At 36.3% G+C, this 13690-nt stretch overlaps 1 protein-coding gene across 1 annotated transcript in view; it reads left to right on the top strand.

The window, feature by feature from the left end:
• LOC126807786 (integrin alpha-4) overlaps positions 1-6444 on the top strand; it is a 30459-nt gene extending 24015 nt beyond the window's left edge. Inside the window, exons 16-21 of the mRNA XM_050532613.1 lie at positions 394-568; positions 664-810; positions 1496-1615; positions 2865-2957; positions 3651-3770; positions 4249-6444. Of these exons, the coding sequence (XP_050388570.1) occupies positions 394-568; positions 664-810; positions 1496-1615; positions 2865-2957; positions 3651-3770; positions 4249-4524 (931 nt within the window). The 3' untranslated portion in view covers positions 4525-6444. The remainder of the gene's footprint in view (positions 1-393; positions 569-663; positions 811-1495; positions 1616-2864; positions 2958-3650; positions 3771-4248) is intronic.
• The last annotated feature ends 7246 nt before the right edge of the window (positions 6445-13690 follow it).

Below are 13690 nucleotides of genomic sequence, written 5' to 3'. Positions count from 1 at the left end.
AAATTTTGGAAGTTGTGGCCAAAACATTATGACCTTGGTGAAAAATGCACACATATGATAGATGGGAGGCCTATTTCTATTTTTTGGACACAAATTTCTTTACACAAGTTATCTAAATGCCGACAATGCATCTTTGGAAAATCGAGCGGTTCAGCTTTCCTCCCGTGCATAATATAACGTGAGGTATGCCACGGAAGGAATCGGCGTTAAGGTTCTAACTCTCCACTGAAGGCCATCCAATGCAAAAAAGGCTCACCGTAGAGCTATTCTAACTATAGGACGTTTTCCGCAAAATATGTCTGTGTGAAATACGTTAGACGTAAACCACGTTTAGTTTGTGATTCGTTCCGTTTAGTAAGACTCCGGCAAAAGTTTGATTTGTTTCTTTTCCAGAGCCGCCATTCCAGCTCAACTACAGCTTGATAAGAAGGTAGAAGACGATGAAGGTGATTGGTTAGAAATGAAGCAAGTATTTGATGTTAGAAATCACGGACCTAGTCCCTTCCCCCATGGCTTTCTGATTCTTCTGGCACCAAATTCACAATATATTTCTGTTAAAGACGTACAGGTAATATTATAATTAAACGATTAACTTTGTCGTTACTTCAACAAAATCGTTATCACTGACAGACACTTAATGGGCATTTTCCTGTTTGTCTTTAGATAAGATCGGAAGATGAAGAATACAGTATTGGAACAGGTTGTACTATGGTATGGACGCCATCGATCGACAAACCACGGGCATCGTTTAAACTTACTAAATATTCCTCTAATGATGACCAGACGGATTATGTAAAAGAACGAGAACTGGTAAGACTAATCAGTATTGTATCCGTCCGTCAATTAGACCAAGTTTTTAATCCGCGGTTACCAAGGCTATGCAGTAAAAACAAACGACGTCTGGTCTTGTAATTTTGAGAAAAGAGGCACTCTGTAATGGATTTTGCGAGCAGTATACCGATTAACTGATAAAAAAAAGTGACAGTGGAACCCTAAAAGAATCTAACAGGGTCGTTCAGACGAGTTATGCTAAATCATTAATGTACCACCTTAAAGGGGGCGGGAATCAAACCGGTTAACCCTGTGTGGAAGACTCCCGAAATCTCTGTGGTGCTTTCATGCTATCCCTTATATATTCAAGTCCACATACTTACCTGTTAATCAATGGCAATAAAATAAAACCAAGTACGAACAATCCAAACCATAATACAGAATTCGAAGTCCTAAAAAACGTTATAGGCAAAACTCATACAGTTGAGCAATGATATTCCTGAAATGATTAACGTAAATCTATTTTGGCTTTTAGTGTTTGTCTTGTATACTTAAACCCACTGTGAAACAATGAACTGCTTTTTAACAATATATATATGCCATGATCGGATTTTAGACTCTTAGCAGAAACCATAATCGCGATATCAAAGAAATTCATCGGGGTTGAGAAAAACGTCTCGGTTTCTCATATTTTAATCGCGCACTTTGAATTTGTATTTTTCAGATTTGTTCCCCAGAAGAATGTCTTAATATCACGTGCTATATTGATACACTGGGAAAAAATAATGGCGTCTATTTGACAATTACTTTCGAATTAAAAAAATCCATCATGCAAGATTTAAAGGTAATTTTTTAGTATATTTTATTTAATATATCTATAGTCAAGGATAGACAATCGTGTCTCTTCAGATATATTTTGTTTTTTCAGTGTATTTTTTAGCTCGAACAGCTAACGCAAACTGTTATCATGATTAATGTAGCCCCGCTATTAATAGCAATTCCTTCTTTCTCCCCATAACCCTCCTTTGCATAAGTGCTTTTTTTTTGGGGGGGGGGGACTTTTTGGTTTAAAATCGAAGAAGAGTGTTTGAATTTCTAGCAGGACGTCACTGCCAATAGATTCCTGTATCTAGGTCTAGCAAAATATCTCCCCCCTTTCAATATTTTTACCAGAAGATTTTATTCTCTATGCGGGTATAAAGATTAAGATCATCGGAGTGTTAAAAATATGCCATAAAAAGCCAAGAAACATCATGGATTTAACACTGAAGTCAATGGGTGGAAAATGACAGGTCCGAGACCAACTGGGAACATTCCCTTCTTGAGTTGCTTCCCCTGAAGTACAACATCAAATACACTACAATTTTTGTTTAATGTCTCTCACGGATAGGAAATGTTAGCTCTTATTCTGTTTTTTAAGCTTAAATTGAATATTATTACGACCTAGAAGGGGATATTTATAACGATATAAATCGGAATATAAGGAAGTAAACGGCAATCCGTTTTATCCATCAGTATATTCACCTCCTTCATGGGGGACATAAAAGCCAAAAGACCAATGCAAATCTGATATCATCAGGCCTAATGTATAGTAGTACGTATACTTGATTTGCAAGAACTTTGGTTATGTTATGATGTTTAACGATGTTAATAAGATATTATTATTATTAAAGATACATTATGGGAGATTTGATAACGAGCTGGCAGTTCTCACTATAATAATTAAAAACTAGATAACGTAAAGGCAATTTGCTGAAAATTTCATTCAAATTGATCCACTATGAATCAGAACTAAGCGAATGAAATTTCTGCCTAGCCTCGGTCATCATTACTAAAGTCAGTACGATAAACAGCATAGTCTCGATTATCCATTTAATCGTTTAATCGACAAGGAAAGTTATGCAGTAAATCGGCTCAAAATCCACTTAAGATCGCAGGCTAGCGATGCCATCTAGAGTTGATTATGGTCTGGATAAGTTAATTCGTGTCTAATTAATAATTTAGATAACATTTCAGGCCTAAAGAAAGACCTGCAATTGACAGATTTAGCTCTTGCATAATGTATGTTTAATGTATTATGTTTTCTGTTTTAGGTTCAAGAACAACTTCGATTTATTTCATCAGTGACATTATTAGAACCAGATTTTCCAACATATATATCCTTAACACAAAATAATGTTTTAAATGTACGTATAAATTATCTTTTCATTGAAATGGGGATTAAAGTCTCGTCAACATTATTCTGTGTACATTCATTTCAATGGTCAGGTGCACAGTGCGTGCTGACGTGGGGTTGAGGGAGTTGATCATTTTTATCCACGCGATCTTCATCTAAACCCAACAGTCAAGTGTTCTTCTTTAGGTGCACGCCAATATGTACACGTGTGGACCCGGGTTTTCCGTCTCATCCTTGAACTTTGCAACTCGATTATCACAGGTAGACATTTTAGCTGGAAAACTTGAGACTTGGTATTCGGGATGATCGAGGACTCTGATAGGCTCCCCAGCTGGGTCAGTAGCTAATGGAAATTAGTGCCGAAATATGCCGGGCATTACGTGAAGGGCTTGATAAGATGTACGGAGGTAAAGCTAGACCAAGCCTTATATTGAAAATGGTGATAACCAGACCACCACACAGTTAAACGCGGCGTCGGATTAACATAGCTCTGGTAAAATTATCATACCCTACACTACAAGACCCGTATTTTCAAGGGTCTGGCGCTGAATGCGTACAAGCTATCATTTCAGATTCGGTGTTTGTGCACCAGCTCTATTACTGTAGTACAATACTGGCTCCAACATTTTATATGCCCTTTAATGCATTCCACAAAACTATGTTCAACCATATATGAATGTTTTATGATTGGCGTTTTTTGTAGGCTACAACATTTATTTTACCGGTTAAAATAATACGGAAACCATTTCAAATCTGGATTTTAGCTGTGAGTATTGTAAGTGGGCTGCTGTTGTTATATTTAGTAGGCCTGTTATTATGGAAGGTGAGTGTTTTTTTAATCGATTTTTTATATATTAACAGAATGAAATAATAACATAACTACTTACCCCAAGCTGTACGCCATATTGAAGGTCTCTCTGTCCAAAACCGTATAGATATATAGGGCCTTGTCTCTGTTAAACTGAATACGTATACATTTCAGAAAATTCTGAAGTTGTTCAGATTGGTTGGCCCAGAAGACAGAGCAAAGAACGACTTCAACCATTTTTCGCTATAAAGCTAGGAATTATTTACTTGATTATGATATTGTGATTACAATCCACAAGTCAGCAATTATGATTATGTCTTTTAGTAGCTGGTGTAGGAAGATGCTTATTTTCGATTATGACATATTATTAGCACACTGAAATCAAATGAAATGACGGAATTAGCACACTAGATTTGTACTCAACTACCGTAGTCTACTGATTTTTGTTTTGCAAACTCACTGTCTGACAATCTAAAATGTGTTTTTATTTCAGTGTGGGTTTTTCCGACGGAAGAAAAAAGAGGAACTTCAAAAATTGATAAGAGAAACAGAAACAGAAAGAATAGCCAATATTACGTCACATCCTGTTAGCGATGTCAATGACGTCATGATATTACCAGCGCCAAATAATATTTTCCTGTCCGATGTGATGACGTCAGACACAACAACATTTACACACGAAAATAACCATAATAACCATTGGAGGTCAACACCGGCTTATAATAACGACACATATTTACATCCAATCGGATTAAATAATGTAACGTGATTGACACCAAGTGTGATCTGAGTGTGATCTGAGAGTATGGAACGCCAAGCTAGGATACCCATAATTAATACATAATAGGTATGATTCAGTTGACTTAATATAAATGTTAATACGGCGTTCCATAACCTCGGATACTATCACTGAATCTTGAAAACAAGCATCCACCAAGTTATCGTTGTATTTTGGTGAATTCCAGGATCAGTTTGATCTTTGACCCTGTTTGAATTCAAGGGGAAATGAATAAGAATTAGTGCGGTGATTAATGGAGTACAGTACGCCTAATATTTCCCACCTGAATTCGAGCAGGGCCAAACCCTTATTCTTATTTTTTAAAATTAAATAGCTATTTATTATTACTGAGCTTTAATCACTGCCAGATTAAATATTTACTGCCATCGTTTCAGTCTCGACAGCTGGGGGTAAAGACTATTTTGACTGACACCAAAACTAGTTGAAATCTTACTGCAATGGGTTTTGGTTGACTGTACATAGAAACATATATTTTGTAATTATACATTTTCTCGGTGTCATATATTAAGGCATACATCGGATACTGTCTTAGTAGAGCGATAGAGAGAGAGAGCGAGGGAGAGAGAGAGGGAGAGCGAGAGAGAGAGAGCGAGAGAGCGAGCTACTAATCCCAGTCAAGATCAGTTACACAATGAATAAAGTTTAGTGTAATGTACATAATATTTCGTTATTTGGGGCATTATACTCACAAAAACTGATATCTCTTAAAATCTCGATATCTGCGTGGAATCAGTTTCTAGTTTCAAGCACAATTAGGCCACCTCTGTTGATCTTGTACGAAGTGGATATATTATGGCTACATTTAAATAATTTAAAACTTTAGATCCACAGATAGAGCCAGTGTAGAGTTATAACCGACTGTGTGTTCAGCTGTAAGCCAATGACCAAACTAAAATTAGTTAACAAACTAACTCATACAGATCTTCTCTCATCTCTAAACACAAACGAATACTTTATTTTAGGTACGTTTAGGTATAAAAGTCTGAGTATGTATGAAATTTAAACGCCAAAATATAGAGGAATGGTGTATTTACCTTATCTCAAAATTTCAGCTTAGAAATTTCAGAAATTCACACAGCTACCATATTTTTGTTGTTGTTTAGTATTTAAGTGACTTTGAATTTGAAATCTATGTCAGAATTATGGCTCCATGTAGTCTATTGTTTTTTTTATACAAAAACCCACTTGTTTCGTTTTGATAATTAATTAATGTAGCTATAGTTTTTTTGGAGCTTGTACATTCAGTTATGTGTTTACACTTAAAGTCATTTCATGTTAAATTATGTTTTCATGTTATTTTCAAATAAACATCTAATACTTTATTTTTACTTTTCCTAAAGTTACATTATCGCTTTTTGGGGTCCCCAAAGAGGTCTAGGTAGGGTTATGTACTATCTTAGCCTTGCTCTCTTATAGGGCTTAACCCACTCGAGAAAGCACTCTGAATGTTATAGGATAGGGCTTCGAAATGAGTTTCCTTGCATCCATTAAATGAGTTTCTTTGCATAAAGAAATAATATGGGGCTTAAAAAATAGGTCAGTGGTGGGCATTTTGATAGAGTTAAGTTTAATATGATATTATTTTTTAAAATGTCATGATGAGGAAATGATAATGCCACTTTAAAATGTATAAAATAGAGAAATGACCATTTTTGTTCGTTTTTTCTTGACTTCTTTATTTTGCAATGTGTTTAAATTATCATGTATATTGTTGATTTTTTAAATGATTATTCTTTTGATGACACAATTATATCTTAAGATCGTGACATATGGAATGTCTCATTACGTCCATATTGTTGCGAGAACAAGCCTATTTAAACGTATATAATACTATGTATTACGCTTTGTTCTTGATGCTGAAATACAAATAAATTGTTCTTCTTAACATGTTACTTTGCATTGTTTAATTTACAAGGAATGGATGAGGGAGGATTTACGTCATGCCTTTCTCTTCCAATCACACGAAGACGCGCATACGCCATGCAGTGCGCTATGAGAGAAATTTTCACCGGGCAGAAATGAAATTGAATTCTAATTGTCAAAGGTTCTAATTGTCAAGGTGTGCAGGGGACCTCGGATTTTCAACCATAGCAAAAACTAATCACCCTTTTCGTTGATGGACATCCGAACGACTAGACTCTTTACCTTGTTATGACAACTGTTTAGTTTGGTTGAATGGCAATCTCTAGCGTCCGGCTATTACAGTCTTCACCGTTTATTGTGCATGCTCTCCAGATAATGGTGTTACCGTTTGACATGACTTGTGGAATATTTCTAGTCTCGTTCTTCGAGTCCCTGGTTACAAATGGAGCTGAAACGTTTATTTTGTCTTAAATATTTGATATCAGAAGCCCATCTTTTCCCGGTAAGATCACAACATCAATGTTGATTTAAATTGACAAATAATTCGTGTTTTCAGTGTCGAAGACTTTGGATGATATTGAGTTGGAGACTTAGCTACTTTAAACCCGTGTGAAACTGGATATGGGTTTTTTTTAATCAAAACTGTAAACAGGCCGGGGCTGGTCGATGACTTGTAACATTGACACCGGCTTGACCTGCTTGTTGTTATTGCACAGAAAACCCACCCCACTTCTCTATATGATTTCTACTAACTGCGCGAGCTCGGGTGTTTATCTAACTTGACCCCGAGGTCAAGGTCGATAACTCACTTTACACACTGATACTGCACGCAGTGATCCATCTACGAATATGATCACTGCCCTAAATGACGTCCATTTAAAACGCACACGTGATCATTTTGGGGCGGGACTTATCGACTGGACTATGGCTTTGTATATGCAACAGAGTAAAAATAACCCGAAGCACGTGTTTTATGTAAACACATGTCAGGTTGGCAAAATGTCAACTTCTGCCACTCCGGTAAAAGCGATATATAATATGTGCTAGTGGGCAATATTACAATAAAGTCTTTACCATTGTAAACTGTCTTTAGAGTTTCAATCTGTTTATCTTTCAAAACAAGGTTAGATACCCCTAAATTTGTCTTCACAACACAGTATCGTTGCTACGAAAATAAACAATCTACGTCAAAACTTCAAACAGTGATAACGTCGCTCAAAATAAAGTAATATGAATAAAATTTTTAATATATCAACTTTGAACTGTTAAAATAAGAACGACCAGCGCTTTGTCTAAATCTTACATAATGCATCTTTACCTATGTATTTACTGTATTGTATATATATATCTATGTATTTGTTTAATAATCTGTTTATTTATGTTTTACTTGTTAAAAAAAACTTTTCAAATTAATATCCAGACGTTGTAATTAATTCTACACTATGTTCTTTTAAAGAGGAGGTTTTAGAAGTTATTAAATTTTATTTAAAAATACATATTTTAGTTGTTGCACACGAGTGTTCATCAGCGATCTTTTTTGCCGACGATAAATCGTAGAATGTTTGTCTGAACTGAACAAGACGACTATGTCCTGAGAAAGACATGCTTGACAAATCTATTGGTTCTTGCAGTTACACAGCTTCATGGGTATGGAAGGGTATCGCTGCCAATATTAAATGCTCTGCTAAAATGTCTTTTCAATTGATTACGTGTAAAAAAGTACAATGTACAAAGTCTTAATACCGGTAATGATAAAGTCAAAATAAAACGAAGGGCAAAATTAAATGTAAAATGCAATGTGTCAAATGTTTAATGGAAAATGCTGTTTTTGACGTGTCTACATTTTTCCATTCCTTGGTTCAAAGAGCCATGGAAACATACTTTCCAGTGATGTATAACACGATTACTGGAATTTCATATTAAGACCCGTATTTTAACATTTTAAACCCTCGCCACCGACCCACACCCTCTCTCTAAATTTTAGTACAGGCTAATTAACTTTAACTTTAATCCATTCAAAAAAAAAAAAAAAAAAAGTCATTGTGCGCAACAAAAAATGAATATATGTGTACTTAAAGAGAGGAATGAGTATCCATGAACGTACTTTTCACTGATATCTGGAATTTCGTATTATGACCCGTATTTGGACCTTACATATACGTTATCATGGTAATATAGTTTAGTACCATCCAAATTTGATCGTTTTTCAAGGTAAGTAAATATCTTATAGTGTGCCAGGTTGATTTCCTCTTATAATGTGCTAGCTTACAGTGTGCCAGGTTAATCTCGGCCTCAAAAAATGAAATGAAATGAAATGGGGTTTAACGTCCCACTGTTCTGCTCCGACTGGGCTAATAAAGACGGGCATACGCCATACAGTGTGCTATGAGGGAAATTTTGCCCGGGCAGCGGCACTATCGCCTACTCTTATATCGAATTCCAACTGCCAAGGGATCTTTTACGTGCATTCCAATGTATACACGGGACCTCGGTTTTTCGTATCATCCGAAGGACTAGACAGCTATCCTTGTCAGACCTTCCGTTCTGCACCACTGACAAGGAGAAACCACGTCGGAAAATCCCGATGAACTTTCTCAGCCAATGCAGGGATCGAACATCCGACCTCCAGGCTAGCGAGCCAGCGTCTTAACTACCTAGCCACAGTGGCTCCAATCTCGGCCTCGTTTCTGTATAAGTTAATAAATCACGTGATGTCTATATTTGCATATCATAGTTAGTGCTCTGCTTAAAGTGCTATGTAGAAAGCGCGAAACACAAATGAGATGTGGCAGAGCGCAAATGTAAAATGTAATGAGAGAAATGTAAAATGTAGACACTTAAAAAAACAGCTTTTTCCAATAAAACATTTGTCATTTGACACATTACATTTGACTTTTTATGTTTAACTTTTGCCTAAGAGATATTTTGACTTTATCATTACCGGTATTAGGACTTTGTACATTGTACTTTTTACATATAATCAACGGAAAAGATATTTTAGCAAAGCATTTAATATTGACAGCGATACCCTTCCATACATGGGGGTCTGGCAAGGAGAAGCGTATAGTTGGGGGGGGGGGGTGTCCCGTACAAGCAGGGAATCGAAACCACGCCACTTGACTCAATGACAGACCTACTGATCCAGCGCGCACTCGTTAACACCATACATACTTCGTCTTGATGGGAGAAAACACCGTGGTCCCGTGTAATATTTATCATTGGAAGCACATTAACGACCCGGCACATATAAGACGCTTTAGGAATGTTGTTCCGTTGTACCCCTTAAGAAGCTCTTACGTCAATTATTACGCCCTTCGTAGGATCACGAAGTGCATTATCCTCTCGTTTCAAGTTGGTGGTTGTCGAGTAGATTTGAAAATTGCATCATACAGGTAATTTGCACAGTGTGCTGAAGACGCCCAAAGGGGGCTTTGATCGTATGACCTGTTTAACAGTGAAGAGGAGCATTTCTGTTTTAACAACTACCAAACTGCATGTGTAAAAATCAGAGAGAAACATTTTCTTTTCAAAATCTGTACTGTTGGTTCCCAAAATATGTGAATATTGTGAATCCTCCTGATGGAATGGTATCGTCAAGATTAAAAATAATGGTCGTTCACAAAACAGAGAAATTCGGTCTTCAGTTAAGTCAAGAAATCTACGACGTAAGATAATCTTTATCCTTGATAGGGGGTCACAGTGGCTAAGTGGGTAAGACGCTGATTCGCTAGCCTGGAGGTCGGATGTTCGATCCCTGCATTGGCCGAGAAAGTTCCTCCAGAACTTCCAACGTGGTTCCCCCTGTCAGTGATGCAGGACGGAGGGCCTGAAAAGGACAGCTGTATAGTCGTTCGAATGGGACGAAAAACCGAGGTCCCGTGTACACATTGGCGTGCACGTAAAAAAGATCCCTTGACAGTGGGAATTCGATATAAGAGTAGGCGGTAGTGCCGCTGTCCGGGCAAAATTTCCCTCATAGCACACTGTATGGCATATGACTGTCTTCATTATTTCAGTTCGGAGCAGAACAGTAGGACGTTAAACCCCCATTTCATTTCATTTATCCTTGATAGTCAGCATGCTTCATGGGAGAGAACTCCTACAGGTCAATCTCGACTAACCGCTGGTGAAAAGATTCTCGATGTCGGATGCGGATTCGGTGCTTCCACATATTTTTGTTTTTTGCGAGGTATACTTAAAATTGGATTCAGTTTGGTAACGCAGACAATAGAGTATAACGCTGCATATGATATAAGCAAATGAGGCCCATGGTACAAACCTAGTAGTCCTTCTTAGAGTTGTAGTTTGCATATTTTCTAAGAAGGTCAAACATAATTATTTCTATACCTGTTGTTTAATAGGTTCTCACATCACTATTATACAATCAAAGAAACCATTCTAGCACTAAAAAACCCAAGTCTATATAACCCGCTCACGTTATATTGTTCTAACCTTCAAACCACAACGTTTTAGTTTCAACTTGAAACTTTTCCGACGTGGTTTCTCCTTGTCAGTGGTGCAGAACGGAAGGTCTGACAAGGATAGCTGTCTAGTCCTTCGGATGATACGAAAAACCGAGGTCCCGTGTATACATTGGAATGCACGTAAAAGATCCCTTGGCAGTTGGAATTCGATATAAGAGTAGGCGATAGTGCCGCTGCCCGGGCAAAATTTCCCTCATAGCACACTGTATGGCGTATGCCCGTCTTTATTAGCCCAGTCGGAGCAGAACAGTGGGACGTTAAACCCCATTTCATTTCATTTCATTTTTTGAGGCCGAGATTAACCTGGCACAATGTAAGCTAGCACATTATAAGAGGAAATCAACCTGGCACACTATAAGATATTTACTTACCTTGAAAAACGATCAAATTTGGATGGTACTAAACTATATTACCATGATAACGTATATGTAAGGTCCAAATACGGGTCATAATACGAAATTCCAGATATCAGTGAAAAGTACGTTCATGGATACTCATTCCTCTCTTTAAGTACACATATATTCATTTTTTGTTGCGCACAATGACTTTTTTTTTTTTTTTTTGAATGGATTAAAGTTAAAGTTAATTAGCCTGTACTAAAATTTAGAGAGAGGGTGTGGGTCGGTGGCGAGGGTTTAAAATGTTAAAATACGGGTCTTAATATGAAATTCCAGTAATCGTGTTATACATCACTGGAAAGTATGTTTCCATGGCTCTTTGAACCTATCAATTATTTCCTGGCACATTCATTATTACGTGCTTTAGAGAAAGAAAAATCCTCGTTGTTTTGTCGAAAGAAATGTGTCGCTGTCCGACAGTATTCTAATTACTAAATATAGACTATACTTTCATTTTATGTTATTTGTCGAAGGCTCGGATTAGCCATATCAATCACATGATTTTATTGCAAGCACGGTCTTCCAGCGAATTTCTTATATTTTACCATGTTGATTGCCTCAATATCGTGTGGTAAATATCTTATAGTGTGCTGGTTTATAGTGTGTCAAGTTGAGCCCAGCCTCGTTTCGGTACATGTGAAGTCACGTTATATCCTACATGTGCATACCAAACTTAGTGTTCTGCGCAAGATGCTACGTGAAAGCGTGAAGGACAAATGAGAAGCGAAAGAGCACAAATGTAAAATGTAATGAAGGAATGGAAAAATGTAGACACGTCAAAAACAGCATTTTCCATTAAACATTTGACACATTGCATTTTACATTTAATTTTGCCCTTCGTTTTATTTTGACTTTATCATTACCGGTATTAAGACTTTGTACATTGTACTTTTTACACGTAATCAATTGAAAAGACATTTTAGCAGAGCATTTAATATTGGCAGCGATACCCTTCCATACCCATGAAGCTGTGTAACTGCAAGAACCAATAGATTTGTCAAGCATGTCTTTCTCAGGACATAGTCGTCCTGTTCAGTTCAGACAAACATTCTACGATTTATCGTCGGCAAAAAAGATCGCTGATGAACACTCATGTGCAACAACTAAAATATGTATTTTTAAATAAAATTTAATAACTTCTAAAACCTCCTCTTTAAAAGAACATAGTGTAGAATTAATTACAACGTCTGGATATTAATTTGAAAAGTTTTTTTTAACAAGTAAAACATAAATAAACAGATTATTAAACAAATACATAGATATATATTTATACAATACAGTAAATACATAGGTAAAGATGTATTATGTAAGATTTAGACAAAGCGCTGGTCGTTCTTATTTTAACAGTTCAAAGTTAATATATTAAAATCTTTATTCATATTACTTTATTTTGAGCGACGTTATCACTGATTGAAGTTTTGACGTAGATTGTTTATTTTCGTAGCAACGATACTTGTTAATCGTGGCTCAACCTCGCTTCTCCATTTTTAAATTAAATCATTTATTTGAATCCGTTTACATGTGCACCATCCAGTGGTCTAGATAGTTGATTATAGGCTTGTCATGTGAATAAATATTAAACTATATAACATTTGAAGCCAAAATAAAAACCTGCAATAGGCAGGTTTAGCTCTTACGTAATGCATCTGTAATCTAGTAAAACTTTCATTAAAAGTTTAGAGTGACAAATAGACCCACAATATAGTAAATACATAGTTATTCAAGTAAAACGTTCATTAAAAGTAAGAGATTAGAACGACAAATAGGGCTACAATGTTTAGATTGAATAAAAGCATTTAGTACAGATGGCGAATTTAGGGGGTGGAAAACATTCAAAAGTCTACACCATAATAATCTCAACCATAATAATATGCAAACTTTTATATATTTATTACTTAGCTCAAATATGTAAACGTAGACTAAGGGCAAGTAATTTTCTTAATTCTACATAGGTAAATAAACTAAAATTAACGGCCTTAAGTTTCAAACTAGTATTAATTTTAAAGATGTAAATATACACATACATGATGTAACTATTTACTTGAACTAGTTAATGTTACATTACAAACTAGTAAAGTTACATGAACTAGTCACTATACATCAGTAATTGTTTAGATAAAAAAGTAACTGTTTTGACACTGGTAAAAAAGTAAACAAATAACAGCTTCGGCATTAGGAGACAGTGGCCTACCAAAGTGTTGGGGGGGGGGGGCTGGTCTATCGCCCTGAGAAAAAGATGCCGGACACAATTTTATTTCTTTTTAAAAGTTTAAGTATATTTGATGTGTACTGTGTTGTTTTTTCCACTAGTGCGTGGTTGGGGGCAAAGACCGCACAATCTTTAAGTACGCCACGCCACAGCTATAGTAAACAAGTAAATGTTGGGCACTA

Source organism: Patella vulgata, chromosome 9, assembly GCF_932274485.2.
Source record: "Patella vulgata chromosome 9, xgPatVulg1.2, whole genome shotgun sequence".
Lineage (NCBI taxonomy): Eukaryota > Metazoa > Mollusca > Gastropoda > Patellidae > Patella > Patella vulgata.
Note: the sequence above shows the minus strand (reverse complement) of the source record. Positions and strands in the feature narration are given on the sequence as shown.